The 22,902-nt window shown below is 40.3% G+C and overlaps 1 protein-coding gene across 1 annotated transcript in view; it reads left to right on the forward strand.

Annotated features, from left to right (window-relative positions):
* ca12 (carbonic anhydrase XII) overlaps window positions 1-22,902 on the forward strand; it is a 32,410-nt gene that overhangs the window by 1,848 nt on the left and 7,660 nt on the right. The window contains exons 2-4 of the mRNA XM_045207627.1: window positions 8,067-8,246; window positions 9,338-9,480; window positions 22,412-22,507. Of these exons, the coding sequence (XP_045063562.1) occupies window positions 8,067-8,246; window positions 9,338-9,480; window positions 22,412-22,507 (419 nt within the window). The remainder of the gene's footprint in view (window positions 1-8,066; window positions 8,247-9,337; window positions 9,481-22,411; window positions 22,508-22,902) is intronic.

Here is a 22,902-nt window from a genome sequence, read left to right on the forward strand (position 1 = left end):
CACTATATCACTATATCACTGCATATCACTATATTACATATCAATACACATACAAAATATATACTATAACTAAACAAAACATACACACTATAAAAAAAAAAAAAAAAAAAAATATAAAAAAAACAAAAAATATAAAAATATAACTAAAAAACAAAAAATACATAATATAAAAAACAAAATAAATCACTAACTAAAATATACATAAATATAAAATAAACATAAATACAATCAAACAGAACAAGATATAAATATATACATAACAAATCACATGTAATACACCAAATATAAATATAAACACACCACCAAAAACAAAAAAAATATAAAAAACACAAAAAACTAAAAAAAAAATAAACTAACAATATTACAATAAAATAAAAAAAAAAAACAAACATAATATAAATAAATAACAATTACTAATATATAACTATATACATACACAAAATACAAAAAAAAACTAATATAAACATATACATAAAAACAAAATAAAACACTAACAAAAATAGTATAACTATATCACTAATCACATATCACATAAAACACATAAAATAAATATCACATATCACTATAAATATAATAACATATCATAATATAAAAACACTATATCAATATAATACACTATACAAATAAACAAATAATAAACACTATACTACATATCACTATACCACTATACATATAAATAAATAACACAACACACAAAATAATACAACACATACCACAAAAAAATATATCACTATACATATAAAAAAAAATAAAAAAAACATCAAACACATATCTATAAATAAATATATAAAATACACTATAAAAACAACAAAAATAAATAAAAAAATAAAAACTATAACACTATACATAATCAACAATCACTATAAAATCACTATAACATACAAATACAACACATACAAAACAAAAATAAAATCACTATAACTATACAAATCACATACACATATCAATAAAAAATATCACTATATAATAAAATACTATAACAATATATATATCACTATACACATATCACTATACCATATATCACTATACATACAAACCAATATCAAAATATATCACTATACCAAAATAATAAACATATCACATAAAAAAATAAAAATAAATATAATATAATAAAAAAACACAATAATATAAAAAAAAAATACAATACAAACCATACACAACACATAAATACACATACAAAAATACAATACACAAAAACACAACACTATAACTATATCACATATCACTATATATAATAAAAAAAAAACTATACACAATCAAACACAATACATACCAATATCACTATATCAATATCACATATCAAATCACTATATCACTAACACTATAATATAAAAAAAAACACATATCACATACACTAATCACTATACAACCAAACACAACCAAATACACAAAATATTAAGACACTATAAAACACATACACTAATCAATATAATATCACATACCACATATCACAATCACTAATATATACACTATACACATAACTAACAATATACAATAATAAATAAATAACTATAAAAAATATAATATCAATACATTATAACAATTACATACAAACCACAATAATACAAACCACAATACAATACATAAAACACATACACAAACATAATATACCACTATATCACTATAAAATAATAAACATCATCAATACCACAATCAATATACTATATCACTATAACAATACACATATAATACACATACACATATATATACATATACACAACACTATACACTATATACTATAACTATAAAAAATAAAATACTATACAATTATAATACAATCACAATCACAACCACATAACAATCAAAACAACACATAAATATCACATACAATAAAATCACAATCACATAACAAAATATATATAATATATCAATATAAACAAACAATAAATACACATAACATACAATACAAATCATATACCAAACAAACCACTATACCACTATATCAATATCACATACAAACAATATCAATACCACTAAAAAAACAAACCAACAATACATACACATACACTAACACAAACAACAATACATATCACATAAAATCAAACAAACACTATACACTATATCACCATATCACATACAATACACTATAATATACAATAAAAATACAAAACAATCAAAAAACAAACAAATTAAACATAATAATACCACTATATCACTATACAATAACATAATAATACAATCACTAAAAATAAATCACATACCACTATATCACTATACCACTATATCACATATCACTATATCACTATACCACTATATCACTATACCACTATATACTATATCACTATACCACTATATCACTATACCACTATATCACTATACCACTATATCACTATACCACTATATCACTATACCACTATATCACTATACCACTATATCACTATACCACTATATCACTATATCACTATACCACTAACACTATATCACTATACCACTATATCACTATATCACTATATCACTATACCACTATATCACTATACCACTATATCACTATACCACTATATCACTATACCACTATATCACTATACCACTATATCACTATACCACTATATCACTATATCACTATATCACTATATCACTATACCACTATATCACTATATCACTATACCACTATACCACTATATCACTATACCACTATACCACTACACTATATCACTATACCACTATACCACTATATCACTATACCACTATACCACTATACCACTATACCACTATACCACTATATCACTATATCACTATATCACTATATCACTATACCACTATATCACTATACCACTATATCACTATACCACTATATCACTATATCACTATATCACTATATCACTATACCACTATGCCACTATATCACTATATCACTATACCACTATATCACTATATCACTATACCACTATACCACTATATCACTATATCACTATACCACTATATCACTATACCACTATACCACTATACCACTATACCACTATACCACTATACCACTATATCACTATACCACTATACCACTATACCACTATATCACTATACCACTATATCACTAACCCACTATATCACTATATCACTACACTATATCACTATACCACTATACCACTATATCACTATACCACTATACCAATATACCACTATATCACTATACCACTATACCACTATATCACTATACCACTATACCACTATATCACTATACCACTATATCACTATACCACTATATCACTATACCACTATATCACTATACCACTATACCACTATATCACTATACCACTATACCACTATATCACTATACCACTATATCACTATACCACTATACCACTATACCACTATACCACTATATCACTATACCACTATACCACTATATCACTATACCACTATACCACTATATCACTATACCACTATACCACTATACCACTATATCACTATACCACTATATCACTATACCACTATATCACTATACCACTATATCACTATACCACTATAACACTATATCACTATACCACTACACTATATCACTATACCACTATACCACTATATCACTATATCACTATACCACTATATCACTATACCACTATATCACTATACCACTATATCACTATATCACTATATCACTATACCACTATATCACTATACCACTATATCACTATACCACTATATCACTATATCACTATACCACTATATCACTATATCACTATACCACTATACCACTATATCACTATACCACTATACCACTATATCACTATACCACTATACCACTATATCACTATATCACTATATCACTATATCACTATACCACTATATCACTATACCACTATATCACTATATCACTATATCACTATACCACTATATCACTATACCACTATACCACTATATCACTATACCACTATACCACTATACCACTATATCACTATACCACTATATCACTATACCACTATACCACTATATCACTATACCACTATACCACTATATCACTATACCACTATATCACTATACCACTATATCACTATACCACTATACCACTATACCACTATACCACTATATCACTATACCACTATATCACTATATCACTATATCACTATATCACTATACCACTATATCACTATACCACTATATCACTATACCACTATATCACTATATCACTATATCACTATACCACTATACCACTATATCACTATATCACTATACCACTATACCACTATATCACTATATCACTATACCACTATATCACTATATCACTATACCACTATATCACTATACCACTATACCACTATACCACTATACCACTATATCACTATACCACTATACCACTATATCACTATACCACTATACCACTACACTATATCACTATGCCACTATATCACTATATCACTATATCACTATACCACTATATCACTATATCACTATATCACTATACCACTACACTATACCACTATATCACTATACCACTATATCACTATATCACTATATCACTCTATCACTATACCACTATATCACTATACCACTATACCACTATATCACTATACCACTATATCACTATATCACTATACCACTATACCACTATATCACTATATCACTATACCACTATATCACTATACCACTATATCACTATATCACTATACCACTATACCACTATATCACTATATCACTAACCCACTATATCACTATATCACTACACTATATCACTATACCACTATACCACTATATCACTATACCACTATACCACTATACCACTATATCACTATACCACTATATCACTATATCACTATACCACTATACCACTATATCACTATACCACTATACCACTATATCACTATACCACTATATCACTATATCACTATACCACTATACCACTATATCACTATATCACTAACCCACTATATCACTATATCACTACACTATATCACTATACCACTATACCACTATACCACTATACCACTATATCACTATACCACTATACCACTATATCACTATACCACTATACCACTATATCACTATACCACTATATCACTATACCACTATATCACTATACCACTATATCACTATACCACTATACCACTATATCACTATACCACTATACCACTATATCACTATACCACTATATCACTATACCACTATACCACTATACCACTATATCACTATACCACTATACCACTATATCACTATACCACTATATCACTATATCACTATACCACTATATCACTATACCACTATATCACTATACCACTATATCACTATACCACTATATCACTATACCACTATATCACTATATCACTATACCACTACACTATATCACTATACCACTATACCACTATATCACTATGTCACTATACCACTATATCACTATACCACTATATCACTATACCACTATATCACTATATCACTATATCACTATACCACTATATCACTATACCACTATATCACTATACCACTATATCACTATATCACTATACCACTATATCACTATATCACTATACCACTATACCACTATATCACTATACCACTATACCACTACACTATATCACTATACCACTATATCACTATATCACTATACCACTATATCACTATACCACTATATCACTATACCACTATATCACTATATCACTATATCACTATACCACTATATCACTATATCACTATATCACTATACCACTATACCACTATATCACTATACCACTATACCACTATACCACTATACCACTATATCACTATATCACTATACCACTATATCACTATACCACTATACCACTATATCACTATATCACTATACCACTATACCACTATATCACTATACCACTATATCACTATATCACTATACCACTATATCACTATACCACTATACCACTATATCACTATACCACTATATCACTATACCACTATACCACTATATCACTATACCACTATATCACTATATCACTATACCACTATATCACTATACCACTATACCACTATACCACTATACCACTATATCACTATATCACTATACCACTATACCACTATATCACTATATCACTATACCACTATATCACTATATCACTATACCACTATATCACTATACCACTATATCACTATACCACTATATCACTATACCACTATACCACTATATCACTATACCACTATACCACTATATCACTATACCACTATATCACTATATCACTATACCACTATACCACTATACCACTATATCACTATACCACTATATCACTATACCACTATATCACTATACCACTATACCACTATATCACTATACCACTATACCACTATATCACTATACCACTATACCACTACACTATATCACTATGCCACTATATCACTATATCACTATATCACTATATCACTATACCACTATATCACTATATCACTATACCACTATATCACTATACCACTACACTATACCACTATATCACTATACCACTATATCACTATATCACTATATCACTCTATCACTATACCACTATATCACTATACCACTATACCACTATATCACTATACCACTATATCACTATATCACTATACCACTATACCACTATATCACTATACCACTATACCACTATACCACTATATCACTATACCACTATACCACTATATCACTATACCACTATACCACTATATCACTATACCACTATACCACTATACCACTATATCACTATACCACTATATCACTATACCACTATATCACTATACCACTATAACACTATATCACTATACCACTACACTATATCACTATACCACTATACCACTATATCACTATGTCACTATACCACTATATCACTATACCACTATATCACTATACCACTATATCACTATATCACTATATCACTATACCACTATATCACTATACCACTATATCACTATACCACTATATCACTATATCACTATACCACTATATCACTATATCACTATACCACTATACCACTATATCACTATACCACTATACCACTACACTATATCACTATACCACTATATCACTATATCACTATACCACTATATCACTATACCACTATACCACTATATCACTATACCACTATATCACTATATCACTATATCACTATACCACTATACCACTATATCACTATACCACTATACCACTATATCACTATACCACTATATCACTATATCACTATACCACTATATCACTATACCACTATACCACTATATCACTATATCACTATACCACTATACCACTATATCACTATACCACTATATCACTATATCACTATACCACTATATCACTATACCACTATACCACTATATCACTATACCACTATATCACTATACCACTATACCACTATATCACTATACCACTATATCACTATATCACTATACCACTATATCACTATACCACTATACCACTATACCACTATACCACTATATCACTATATCACTATACCACTATACCACTATATCACTATATCACTATACCACTATATCACTATATCACTATACCACTATATCACTATACCACTATATCACTATACCACTATATCACTATACCACTATACCACTATATCACTATACCACTATACCACTATATCACTATACCACTATATCACTATATCACTATACCACTATACCACTATACCACTATATCACTATACCACTATATCACTATACCACTATATCACTATACCACTATATCACTATACCACTATACCACTATACCACTATATCACTATACCACTATACCACTACACTATATCACTATGCCACTATATCACTATATCACTATATCACTATATCACTATACCACTATATCACTATATCACTATACCACTATATCACTATACCACTACACTATACCACTATATCACTATACCACTATATCACTATATCACTATATCACTCTTTCACTATACCACTATATCACTATACCACTATACCACTATATCACTATACCACTATATCACTATATCACTATACCACTATATCACTATACCACTATATCACTATATCACTATACCACTATACCACTATACCACTATATCACTATATCATCACTACACTATATCACTACACTCCTGGGCTGTTCCTTAAGGGACAAATAAAGTTGTATTGATTTGAATCGACCAAACTGTTGTTATCTTCTCTAGCACCAGATGGAGAGCACCACTGGTCCAAGCACTACCCGTTCTGTGGAGGAACATTCCAGTCACCCATAGACATCCAGACCCAGCTGCTGAGGTTTGACCCCACACTGCGGCCAATCGAGCTCCAGAACTACAACCTCTCAGCCAATGAGCAGCTGACGCTCGGGAACAATGGACACTCTGGTGAGTAAAGCGATCCCTTCGGGTGGAAGATGATCTCTTTTTCACAGGCTTTAGATGGCTTGCATGTTGTGGGTCCTGCTGCGAGTGAGCAGGCTCATCCTGGTGCCAAAACCATGTCATATGTGTGCGATACCCACAGTGTAGCACACGTATGACATTGAAGGACATGGCCTGACCTTGGCTTTATACCTGAAACAGTTTCTTCTTCGTTGTTCTCCCAGTGACCTCATTTCAGGGTCAGTTTGAGGAACGTGGTGGATTCTCCTCTGACTGGATCGACCACAACAATCTTCCATAATCACATTGTCATGACAACAATCCACAGTGTTATTTTTGATCATATATTATCTGGATTTGGAAACGTGCTCTTGGATTTAATAACGCTTGTCTTAAAATAGCCTTCTGAAAGTAGAACACAAATACAGCATCATTACATGGGTACAGTTCTTCATTTTACAGAGGCAACTTGCACTGTGCTGTGTGTTAGTCAGTTAAACCCCATGGCTAGTGATCACAAGGCTGGATGACGCAGATACCTGCCACTGTCATGACCTATATCATTATGGGATGCAGGGATGGTTGGAGAACGAGAGCAGTGTCAGCAAGTCTCAAACATACTGTCCACTCACACTGACATGGTCTCTTAGAAACCCCCATTAGACATGCTAGGATAATCACCGCTCTGGTCCAGGCACTTGGTTGGTTGATAACCCCCATTAGACATGCTAGGATAATCACCTCTCTGGTCCAGGCACTTGGTTAGTTGATAACCCCCATTAGACATGCTAGGATAATCACCTCTCTGGTCCAGGCACTTGGTTGGTTGATGATAGGTGGTGAAACGGTGGCTTAAGGCTGGTCCGGCGTTCTGCAGCCGAATGATGATGAAGGCAGAATAGAATGCGTTCCAAATGGCACCCTATTTCCTACGTAGTGCCGTTCCATTACATAGGGTGCCATTTGGAACGCAGCCTAGCTTTTAAACTACTCTGATGTCACTGACGTTCATTGTAATGCGCTGTCTTGATGACCAACACAGGCAAGCACATCATCATCATCCTTCCCAAAGCTAATGGTATCTCTCTCTCCAGTTCAGCTGTCCCTACCCAGGAGGATGTACATCTCCAGTCTGCCTCATCGTTACACTGCTGCCCAGATCCACTTCCACTGGGGTTCAGAACAGATGCCGGTCGGATCAGAACACACCATCAACGGCAGGCAGTTTGCTGCCGAGGTAACCTGACACACTGTTACACGCTGTTACACTGTAACTCACTGTTACACAGAGACCTACAGCTGGTGTAGTGACCTACAGCTGGGAAAGACCTCCAGCTGGGAAAGACCTCCAGCTGGGTAAGACCTCCAGCTGGTGTCGTGACCTCCAGCTGGTGTAGTGACCTACAGCTGGTGTAGTGACCTCCAGCTGGGCAAGACCTCCAGCTGGTATAGTGACCTCCAGCTGGGGTAGTGACCTCCAGCTGGTATAGAGACCTCCAGCTGGGACAGACCTCCAGCTGGGATAGACCTCCAGCTGGGGTAGTGACCTCCAGCTGGTATAGAGACCTCCAGCTGGGACAGACCTCCAGCTGGGACAGACCTCCAGCTGGTATAGTGACCTCCAGCTGGGATAGACCTCCAGCTGGTGTGGTGACCTCCAGCTGGTGTAGTGACCTACAGCTGGTGTAGTGACCTCCAGCTGGTGTGGTGACCTCCAGCTGGTGTAGTGACCTACAGCTGGTGTAGTGACCTCCAGCTGGGCAAGACCTCCAGCTGGTATAGTGACCTCCAGCTGGGGTAGTGACCTCCAGCTGGTATAGAGACCTCCAGCTGGGACAGACCTCCAGCTGGGATAGACCTCCAGCTGGGTAAGACCTCCAGCTGGGTAAGACCTCCAGCTGGTATAGAGACCTCCAGCTGGGACAGACCTCCAGCTGGGACAGACCTCCAGCTGGTGTCGTGACCTCCAGCTGGTGTGGTGACCTCCAGCTGGTATAGAGACCTCCAACTGGGACAGACCTCCAGCTGGGATAGACCTCCAGCTGGGAAAGACCTCCAGCTGGGTAAGACCTCCAGCTGGTGTCGTGACCTCCAGCTGGTGTGGTGACCTCCAGCTGGTGTAGTGACCTACAGCTGGTGTAGTGACCTCCAGCTGGGATAGACCTCCAGCTGGGAAAGACCTCCAGCTGGGTAAGACCTCCAGCTGGTGTCGTGACCTCCAGCTGGTGTAGTGACCTACAGCTGGGCAAGACCTCCACCAGTTGGAGCATAGCCTGAAGGTAGCGAAGGGCAGTTCCTCTTGCTGCTCCGTAGGTAAGCACCATGGTCTTGTAGTGGATGTGAGCTTCGACTGGAAGCCAGAGGAGTGTGTGGAGGAGCGGGGTGACATGGGAGAACTTGGGAAGGTTGAACACCAGGCGGGCTGCAGCGTTCTGGATAAGTTATAGTGTTTGATGGCACAGACTAATGATGTGATAGACAGTGACTTCAGCTGGTGACATTTGACTGGTACAGGGACCGGAGCCAGTAAACACCCTCACTCACTCACTCACACTCACAACACACACACACACAATACACACACACACACACTCACAACACACACTCACAACACACACTCACAACACACACACACACTCACAACACACATACACACTCACAACACACACACACACTCACAACACACACACACACACACACTCACAACACACACACACACACAACACACACACAACACACACACACTCACACTCACAACACACACACACACTCACAACACACACACACACACACACACACACTCACAACACACACACACACACTCACAACACACACACACACTCACAACACACACACACACACACTCACAACACACACAACACACACACACACACTCACAACACACACACACACTCACAACATACACACACACACACAGGACAAACCCTGGTCAGCCCTTTGAAGTATTCCTGTAATATTCTTAACACAGGGTCAACACACACACACACACACACACACACACACACTCACAACACACACTCACAACACACACACACACACACACACACACACACTCACAACACACACAACACACACTCACAACACACACACACTCACAACACACACACACACACACACACACACACACACACACTCACAACACACACAACACACACACACACACTCACAACATACACACACACACACAACACACACACACACTCACAACACACACAACACACACACACACTCACAACATACACACACACACACAACACACACACACACTCACAACACACACACACACACACACACACACACACAACACACACTCACAACACACACACACACACACACACACACACACACACACACACACACTCACAACACACACACACACACACACACACACACACTCACAACACACACAACACACACACACACTCACAACATATACACACACACACACACACACTCACAACACACACACACACACACACACACACAACACACACTCACAACACACACACACACTCACAACACACACACACACACACACACACACACACACACACACACACACACAACACACACTCACAACACACACACACAACACACACTCACAACACACACACACACACACACACTCACAACACACACACACACACACACACACTCACAACACACACACACTCACAACACACACAACACACACACACACTCACAACACACACACACACTCACAACATACACACACACACACAGGACAAACCCTGGTCAGCCCTTTGAAGTATTCCTGTAATATTCTTAACACAGGGTCAACACACACACACACACACACACACACACACACACACACACACACACACACACACACTGGCCTTCTGTCCAGACTATAGCGGAGGGAGTTCCAGAGAGCTGACCGCCTGTCTGTCTGCATATCTCTGTCCTATTTCTCTCAACTTCAAGTGGTAGTCAGCCATTTTGAGGCACACACCCTTTTCCCACTTCAACAGTTATAAAACCAGCTTATTGTGCATCTTCCATTTTATGGTATAATTGAACCCTCCGTTAGAGTCTGGTCTGTGTGGTTTGGATGACATCATCATTATCTATATCTAGAACCATTCTGGTTTTAGACCCTCAGAACGTTACAATTTAAATAAACAGTAAAGAAGTATCGTCTTGCTCAGTGGTTCAAGACAGAGAACCTTCAACCATTCTTTCCAGTGTCTGCAGATGGGATGATAACCATGAACGTTAGAATGAACATCATTATTTGTACAACTCTTTAAGGATTCAGTTCATCTTTGGTGGGAAATGAGAGACTGCAATGGGGCGGGTTCACCGTGAAGTATTTTTTTTTTTAATGTTTGGTTTTCATTGTCATGTCTAAATGCAATAATTCAAATCTACAATAATGAATAAGGATATGTAAATAGGGCCTACATAATTGAATCAGAGGAGTGACTGCAGATCTGGTGCCGTGACATCTCTTGACATCTCGTTAACTACTGTTCATTCATTAGCATATTTTGTCACATAGTTAGGAGAACCACAAAAATCTATGGTTATTCTAAACCTCAGCAGTATGTTGGTGATTTACATTTCTCCTGAACAGCTTCTACCCCCAAGCCAACATCTGAACACTTCATCAAAAGTCCACCCTGGCTATTTGCAATGACCCCCTTTTTATTTGCACTGACTCTCTTGCACTGACTCTATGCACACTCACTGGACTCTACCCACACACTCACTGGACTCTACCCACACACTCACTGGACTCTACCCACACACTCACTAGACTCTACCCACACACTCACTGGACTCTACCCACACACTCACTGGACTCTACCCACACACTCACTGGACTCTACCCACACACTCACTGGACTCTACCCACACACTCACTGGACTCTACCCACACACTCCCTGGACTCTACCCACACACTCACTGGACTCTACCCACACACTCACTGGACTCTACCCACACACTCACTAGACTCTACCCACAGTCACTAGACTCTACCCACACACTCACTGGACTCTACCCACACACTCACTGGACTCTACCCACACACTCACTGGACTCTACCCACACTCACTGGACTCTACATGCACACTCACTGGACTCTACCCACACACTCACTGGACTCTACCCACACACTCACTGGACTCTACCCACACACTCACTGGACTCTACCCACACACTCACTGGACTCTACCCACCCACTCACTGGACTCTACCCACCCACTCACTAGACTCTACCCACAGTCACTAGACTCTACCCACACACTCACTAGACTCTACCCACACACTCACTGGACTCTACCCACACTCACTGGACTCTACCCACACACTCACTGGACTCTACCCACACACTCACTGGACTCTACCCACACACTCACTGGACTCTACCCACACACTCACTGGACTCTACCCACACACTGGACTCTACCCCCACATTCTACATTGACACTCCAACACACACAAACACTACATACGTTTACACACACAAATGCATATTGACGCCACACACACACCCTGCTGCTACACTGGTTACAGGTCTAATACACACACACCCTGCTGCTACACACACACCCTGCTGCTACACACACACCCTGCTGCTACACACACACCCTGCTGCTACACACACACCCTGCTGCTACACACACACCCTGCTGCTACACACACCCTGCTGCTACACACACACCCTGCTGCTACACACACACGCTGCTGCTACACTGGTTACAGGTCTAATACACACACACCCTGCTGCTACACACACCCTGCTGCTACACACACACCCTGCTGCTACACACACACACTGCTGCTACACACACACCCTGCTGCTACACACACACCCTGCTGCTACACACACACGCTGCTGCTACACACACACGCTGCTGCTACACACACACCCTGCTGCTACACACACACCCTGCTGCTACACTGGTTACAGGTCTAATACACACACACCCTGCTGCTACACACACCCTGCTGCTACACACACACCCTGCTGCTACACACACACACTGCTGCTACACACACACCCTGCTGCTACACACACACCCTGCTGCTACACACACACGCTGCTGCTACACACACACCCTGCTGCTACACACACACCCTGCTGCTACACTGGTTACAGGTCTAATACACACACACCCTGCTGCTACACACACGCTGCTGCTACACACACACGCTGCTGCTACACACACACCCTGCTGCTACACACACACCCTGCTGCTACACTGGTTACAGGTTTTTACAATCACTTTGGCACTAATTTCAGAACCTTGACGTTATTTTTCAAAACTCTAGACGCAAAACGGTAATCACTTGTAACACAGGCTGTCCAATGTTCAAAACATTGCATAGTTCAATCATATCTTTAAAGAAATCTTGCACAATCATTGGTTCAAAAAAACAAATTTATTGTGAAATACCAATGAAACGTTAATTTAGATCACCCACACACAAGCAACCGATGATTTCACTGTGTCATTGTTCGTACAATCATTAAATATCGTAGCACAAAATAGGTGATACATGTTTCATTATGGTACTACATGTAAATACATCCCTGTAAAAGTACTGCAGTAGTAGAGAGAATACTACAGACACAGTGGAATCATTGAACAAAATCTGAAATACACTGCTCAAAAAAATAAAGGGAACACTTAAACAACACAATGTAACTCCAAGTCAATCACACTTCTGTGAAATCAAACTGTCCACTTAGGAAGCAACACTGATTGACAATACATTTCACATGCTGTTGTGCAAATGGAATAGACAACAGGTGGAAATTATAGGCAATTAGCAAGACACCCCCAATAAAGGAGTGGTTTTGCAGGTGGTGACCACAGACCACTTCCCAGTTCCTATGCTTCCTGGCTGATGTTTTGGTCACTTTTGAATGCTGGCGGTGCTTTCACTCTAGTGGTAGCATGAGACGGAGTCTACAACCCACACAAGTGGCTCAGGTAGTGCAGCTCATCCAGGATAGCACATCAATGCGAGCTGTGGCAAGAAGGTTTGCTGTGTCTGTCAGCGTAGTGTCCAGAGCATGGAGGCGCTACCAGGGAGACAGGCCAGTACATCAGGAGACGTGGAGGGAGGCCGTAGGGAGGGCAACAACCCAGCAGCAGGACTGCTACCTCCGCCTTTGTGCAAGGAGGAGCAGGAGGAGCACTGCCAGAGCCCTGCAAAATGACCTCCAGCAGGCCACAAATGTGCATGTGTCTGATCAAACTGTCAGAAACAGACTCCATGAGGGTGGTATGAGGGCCCGACGTCCACAGGTGGGGGTTGTGCTTACAGCCCAACACCGTGCAGGACGTTTGGCATTTGCCAGAGAACACCAAGATTGGCAAATTCGCCACTGGTGCCCTGTGCTCTTCACAGATGAAAGCAGGTTCACACTGAGCACATGTGACAGACGTGACAGAGTCTGGAGACGCCGTGGAGAACGTTCTGCTGCCTGCAACATCCTCCAGCATGACCGGTTTGGCGGTGGGTCAGTCATGGTGTGGGGTGGCATTTCTTTGGGGGATGGCACAGCCCTCCATGTGCTCGCCAGAGGTAGCCTGACTGCCATTAGGTACCGAGATGAGATCCTCAGACCCCTTGTGAGACCATATGCTGGTGCGGTTGGCCCTGGGTTCCTCCTAATGCGAGACAATGCTAGACCTCATGTGGCTGGAGTGTGTCAGCAGTTCCTGCAAGAGGAAGGCATTGATGCTATGGACTGGCCCGCCCGTTCCCCAGACCTGAATCCAATTGAGCACATCTGGAACATCATGTCTCGCATCCATCCACCAATGCCACGTTGCACCACAGACTGTCCAGGAGTTGGCGGATGCTTTAGTCCAGGTCTGGGAGGAGATCCCTCAGGAGACCATCCGCCACCTCATCAGGAGCATGCCCAGGCGTTGTAGGGAGGTCAGACAGGCACGTGGAGGCCACACTCACTACTGAACCTCATTTTGACATGTTTTAAGGACATTACATCAAAGTTGGATCAGCCTGTAGTGTGGTTTTCCACTTTAATTTTGAGGGCTACTCCAAATCCAGACCTCCATGGGTTGATAAATTTGATTTCCATTGATAATTTTTGTGTGATTTTGTTGTCAGCACATTCAACTATGTAAAGAAAAATGTATTTAATAAGATTATTTCATTCATTCAGATCTAGGATGTGTTATTTTAGTGTTCCCTTTATTTTTTTGAGCAGTGTATATTGATGAAAAACAATACAGTACTGTAAAACATCAAATGCAGTGTTCTTCAACTTGCTTGCTTGTACTGTAAAAAGCAAAACGGAGTGATTACTGTACTTCTACATTTTCATCAACTCTGTCTTGTGGATTTGGCCACAGGTTCTCATCTACATCACAATGGATGTTTTCATCAGCCAAACATCTTCGAAAAAATCTTCGGGCGAATCCAGGCCTGACACTGGTCTGCCGTGACGTCATTGCATGCGTCATCCATGGCCTGGAGAAGAGTGACTTGTTCATGAGGGTGCCTGTCATAAACCTTCCATCTCCATGTAGAGAAACATTCCTCAAATCGGGTTAAGGAAAGGAGAGTATGGGGGTAAATACAGGGTGGTAAATTGTGCATGGGCCTGAAACCATGCTTGGACCATATGAGCATGGTGGAACCTGACATTATCCCACACAATGACATAGGTCACGCCATCAGCTCTACAGGCCTGATCGAGCTCATCAAGGAAGGTTACAAGGAGAGCTGCATTATATGATCCAATACGAGGTCTGCGTCCCACCACACCATCTTCTGATATAGCCGCACACATGGTAATGTTGGCCCCACGTTGTCCAGGTACTTGGATGGTTGCCCGCTGGCCAATGAAATTCCGACCTCTCCTCCTTGTCTTGGCCAGGTTAAAGCCTGCCTCATCCAAATATATGAATTTGTGATGGTTGTCATCAGCATCCAGCTCCATCACCCTCTAAAAATACATTTTGGAAAGAGATTTACTGATTACTGTACAATGTAGAATTATTAGGGAATTTTATTACAACAGCCATCTTGAAACTGAACATACCTGAACATACTCAGTCCTCATTTGCTTCACTCTGTCTGCATTTCTTTCAAAAGGCACACGGTATAGTTGTTTTAAAGACACCTGGTGCCTTTTCAGCATGCGTGCAATAGTCTGCAAACTTATGGATTCCACATTGTTAAACATGTCTTCATTGTCGAAGAGATGCTGGCGAATTTCTGTAAGGCGAATATATTTTCTGGCCCGAACCAAATCGACCACAGCCTGCTCTTGTTGGTCAGTCAGAATTTTGCCTCTGCCTCTCCTATTTGGCCTAGTCTCAATTCTACAGGGAACATTACAGTAAGAAGACACTTGGTCACATCACCTACTCTGTGAAACACATTGGTATGCAGTCATTTGACAATTGAGAGTAGCATAATGTTTAGTGCATGCTGACGACTTACCGGTTCTCATTGCGGAAAGTTCTGATTATTGAGGCCACGGTTGACCTTCTGAGGTTGGGTTGTATCATTGTAGCCGCCTCAGTCATTGTCATGCCATGATTTATGACATGGTCTACAACTATTGCTCGGATTTCATTGGACACTCTTTGCTGTTGCTGCCGCTGTCTTGGTCCGTGGCCTTGTCCTCTACCACGTTCCCCCACACCTCTCAAACGAGGCCCACGACCACCTCTCAGAAGGGGTGCTTGTCCCCTGCCATTCCTTTGACCAACACGTCTTCCTCGTCTTCCTCCCACCACTGCTTGACCTCTATTGTGACCTGGATCACCTGCCGGCTCCATGTTACAGTACGTATCGCTATGTTGTTGCAAGTGGATCCCAATCAATTCTTTATATTCTCGTTCCACAATGTGAACTCAATCATCAGTAACGAGTTGGCAGAATTGGACAAGCAATTACAAGGGCCTGCATCCATACAGTGCTGTACTGTCAATACTGTAAATAGTCTGAAAAGGTGGTACATGGGACCATAGAAACGGTGTCTGATAAAGAATGATGATGAAATATTACATCCATAGATAATGTAGTCTAATTGGTTCATGCTCCACGCTAATTGGTGACAATGAATCTCGTTATCTTGAAACCTTCATGATCTAAACATGGAATATAGTTTGTCTGTTTCCATACAACTATGCATTAAGAGCAATGCAACAGTTACTTATCATTTTGAGCAGTTGTATCAATTGATAGTTGGATAATTATAATGAAATGAATAGACACTCATCTGAAATGTAATGTGTGAATTGCCTTTTGAAATAGTAGTACATTGATGTTAAGTTGTGTCATATTGAACAGGTGACTTTTGTTAAATGAACAAATGATCTTAGTTTTATGTGTATTGTATCCAAGCAATTGAAAAAATTGTTAGAGTTTTGAAAAATTTGCATTTTGATCATTGGTTGTGAGTTTTGTGTCTAGAGTTTTGAAAAATGACATCAAGGTTCTGAAATTAGTGCCAAAGTGATTGTAAAAAACTGTAATATGGAGTTGGTCCCCCCTTTGCTGCTATAACAGCCTCCACTCTTCTGGGAAGGCTTTCCACTAGATGTTGGAACATTGCTGTGGGGACTTGCTTCCATTCAGCCACAAGAGATTTAGTGAGGTCGGCACTGATGTTGGGCGATTAGGCCTGGCTCGCATTCGGCATTCCAATTCATCCTAAAGGTGTTCGATGGGGTTGAGGTCAGGACTCTGTGCAGGCCAGTCAAGTTCTTCCACACCGATCTCGACAAACCATTTCTATATGGACCTCGCTTTGTGCATGGGGAAGTTGTCATGCTGAAACAGGAAAGGGCCTTCCCCAAACTGTTGCCACAAAGTTGGAAGCACAGTATCGTCTAGAATGTCATTGTATGCTGTCGCGTTAAGATTTACCTTCACTGTAACTAAGGGGCCTAGCCCGAACCATGAAAAACAGCCCCAGACCATTATTCCTCCTCCACCAAACTTTACAGTTGGCACTATGCTTTGGGGCAGGTAGCGTTGTCCTGGCATCCGCCAAACCCAGTGATCTTAGGCTTGTGTGGGGCTGCTCGGCAGTGGTAGAAAAAGTACCCAATTGTCATACTTGAGTAAAAGTAAAGATACCTTAATATAAAATGACTCAAGTTAAAGTGGAAGTCACCCAGTAAAATACTACTTGAGTAAAAGTATAAAAGTATTTGGTGTTAAATATACTTAAGTTTTAAAAGTAATTAGTAAAACATACTTAAGTATCAAAAGTAAAAGTAAAAGTATAAATCATTTCAAATTCCTATATACAGGGAGTACCATGTTTTTTTTATTTACGGATAGCTAAAACACACTCCAACACCCAGACATAATTTACATACGAAGCATTTGTGTTTAGTGAATCCGCCAGATCAGAGGCAGTAGGGATGACCACGGATGTTCTCTTGATAAGTGCGTGAATTGCATTCAAAATGTAATAAGTACTTTTGAGTGCCAGGGAAAATGTATGGAGTGAAAAGTACAATATTTTCTTTAGGAATGTAGTGAAGTAAAAATAAAAGTTTAAAAATATATAAATAGTAAAGTAAAGTACAGATACTCCAAAAAACGACTTAAGTAGTACTTTCAAGTATTTTTACTTAAGTATTTTACACCACTGCTGCTCAGCCATGAAACCCATTTCATGAAGCTCCCGACGAACAGTTATTGTGCTGAAGTTGCTTCCAGAGGTAGTTTGGAACATTGTAGTGAGTGTTGCAACCAGGACAGATTATTTTTACGCTTTACGAGCTTCAGCACTCTGTGGTCCCGTTCTGTGAGCTTGTGTGGCCTACCACTTCGCGGCTGAGCCGTTGTTGCTCCTAGACGTTTCCACTTCACAATAACAGCACTTACAGTTGACCGGGGCAGCTCTAGCAGGGCAGACATGTGACGAACTGACTTGTTGGAAAGGTGGCGTCCTATGACGGTGCCACGTTGAAAGTCACTGAGCTCTTCAGTAAGGCCATTCTACTGCCAATGTTTGTCTATGGAGATTGCATGGCTGTGTGCTCGGCTTTATACACCTGTCAGCAACGGCTGAAATAGCCTAATCCACTAATTTGAAAGGGTGTCCACATACTTTTGTATACAGTGCATTGGGAAAGTATTCAGACCCCTTGACTTTATCCACATTTTGTTACGTTACAGCCTTATTCTAAAATTGATTAAATATATATTTTTCCTCATCAATCTGCACACAATATCCCATAATGACAAAGAGAAAACAGGTTTGTAGAAATGTTTGCAAATGTATTAAAAATAAAAAACAGAAATACCTTATTTAGATAAGTATTTTTACCGTTTGCTATGAGACTCGAAATTGAGCTCAGGTGCATCCTGTTTCCATTGATCATCCTTGAGATGTTTCTACAACTTGATTGGAGTCCACCTGTGGTAAATTCAATTGATTGGACATGATTTGGAAAGGCACACACCTGTCTATATAAAGGTCCCACAGTTGACAGTGCATGTCAGAGCAAAAACATTTACATTTTACATTTACGTCATTTAGCAGACGCTCTTATCCAGAGCAACTTACAGTTAGTGAGTGCATACATTTTCATACTGGCCCTCCGTGGGAAACGAATCCACAACCCTGCCGTTGCAAGCGCCATGCTCTACCAACTGAGCTACACAGGGCCATGAGGTCGAAGGAATTGTTCGTAGAGCTCCAAGACAGGATTGTGTCGAGGCACAGATCTGGGGAAGGGTACCAATAAATTTCTGGAGCATTGAAGGTCCCCAAGAACACAGTGGCCTCCATCATTCTTAAATGGAAGAAGTTTGGAACCACCAAGACTCTTCCTAGAGCAGGCCGCCCGTCCAAACTGAGCAATTGGGGTTGAAATAACTTCTTCAGGGAGGTGACCAAGAACCCGATGGTCACTCTGACAGAGCTCCAGACTTCCTCTGTGGAGATGGGAGAACCTTCCAGAAGGACAACCATCTCTGCAGCACTCCACCAATCAGGCCTTTATGGTAGAGTGACCAGACGGAAGCCACTCCTCAGTAAAAAGCACATGACAGCCCGCTTGGAGTTTGCCAAAAGGCACCTAAAGGACTCTCAGACCATGAGAAACAAGATTCTCTGGTCTGATGAAACCAAGTTTCAACGCTTTGGCCTGAATACCAAGTATCACGTCTGGAGGAAACCTGGCACCATCACTACGGTGAAGCATGGTGGTGGCAGCATCATGCTGTGGGGATGTTTTCAGCGGCAGGGAATGGGAGACTAGTCAGGATCGAGGGAAAGATGACCGGAGCAAGGTACAGAGAGATCCTTGATGAAAACCTGCTCCAGAACGCTCAGGATATCAGACTGTGGCGAAGGTTCCCCTTCCAACAGGACAATGACCCTAAGCACACAGCCAAGACAATGCAGAAGTGGCTTCGGGACAAGTCTCTGAATGTCATTGATTGGCCCAGCCAGAGCCCAGACTTGAATCCGATTGAACATCTCTGGAGAGACCTGAAAACAGCTGTGCAGTGACGCTCCGCATCCAACCTGACAGAGCTTGAGAGGATCTGCAGAGAAGAATGGGAGAAACTCCCCAAATACAGGAGTGCCAAGCTTGTGGCGTCATACCCAAGAAGGATCGAGGCTGTAATCGCTGCCAAAGGTGCTTCAACAAAGTACTGAGTAAAGGGTCTGAATACTTATGTAAATGTGAAATTTCAGTAAGTTTTGTATATATTTTTGATTAAAAAAATCTAAACCTGTTTTTGCTTTGTCAATATGGGGTATTGTGTGTAGATTGATGAGAAAATGAACAATTTAATCCAGTTTAGAATAAGGCTGCAACGTAACAAAATGTGGAAAAAGTCAAGGGGTCTGAATACTTTCCGAATGCACTGCATGCCAGGCTAGGTTCCTAGGCTTATACCAACTGACATTACCCTGATAAACTAGACAAGACTAGTTAGAGTTAGGGTTATATATTATTGACATTACCCTATGACTGATGGTAACATGAGTGTTTGTTGTTACAATTGGCCCAGCGTCGTCCAGCTTTAGCCGGTGTAGGCCGTCATTGTAAATAATAATTTGTTCTGAACTGACTTGCCTAGTTAAATAAAGGTAAAATAAATCAAATAAACATGGGATCCTGACTTCTCTCCCATTGTCTCTCCGCAGATGCATATGGTGCTCTTCAACTCAGACAAGTACCCCAACATCTCTGTGGCAGCAGACAAGTCAGACGGCCTGGCTGTACTGGGAGTTCTGATAGAGGTGGGTAGGGGTAGGGGTAGGGGTAGGGAGAGGAGGGGAGATGGAGAGGAGATGGAGAGGAGAGGAGAGGAGATGGAGAGGAGATGGAGAGGGAGAGGGAGAGGAGAGGGGAGAGGAGAGGAGAGGAGAGGAGAGGGAGAGGAGAGGGAGAGGGAGAGGAGAGGAGAGGAGAGGAGAGGGAGAGGAAGGGAGAGGAGAGGAAGGGAGAGGGAGAGGTGAGTAGGGGGTAGGGAGAGGAGGGGAGATGGAGAGGAGATGGAGAGGAGATGGAGAGGAGATGGAGAGGAGAGGAGAGGGAGAGGAGAGGGGAGAGGAGAGGAGAGGAGAGGAGAGGAGAGGAGATGGAGAGGAGATGGAGAGGAGATGGAGAGGGAGAGGAGAGGAGAGGAGGGAGA

Source organism: Coregonus clupeaformis, chromosome 26 (assembly GCF_020615455.1).
Source record: "Coregonus clupeaformis isolate EN_2021a chromosome 26, ASM2061545v1, whole genome shotgun sequence".
Classification (NCBI taxonomy): domain Eukaryota; kingdom Metazoa; phylum Chordata; class Actinopteri; order Salmoniformes; family Salmonidae; genus Coregonus; species Coregonus clupeaformis.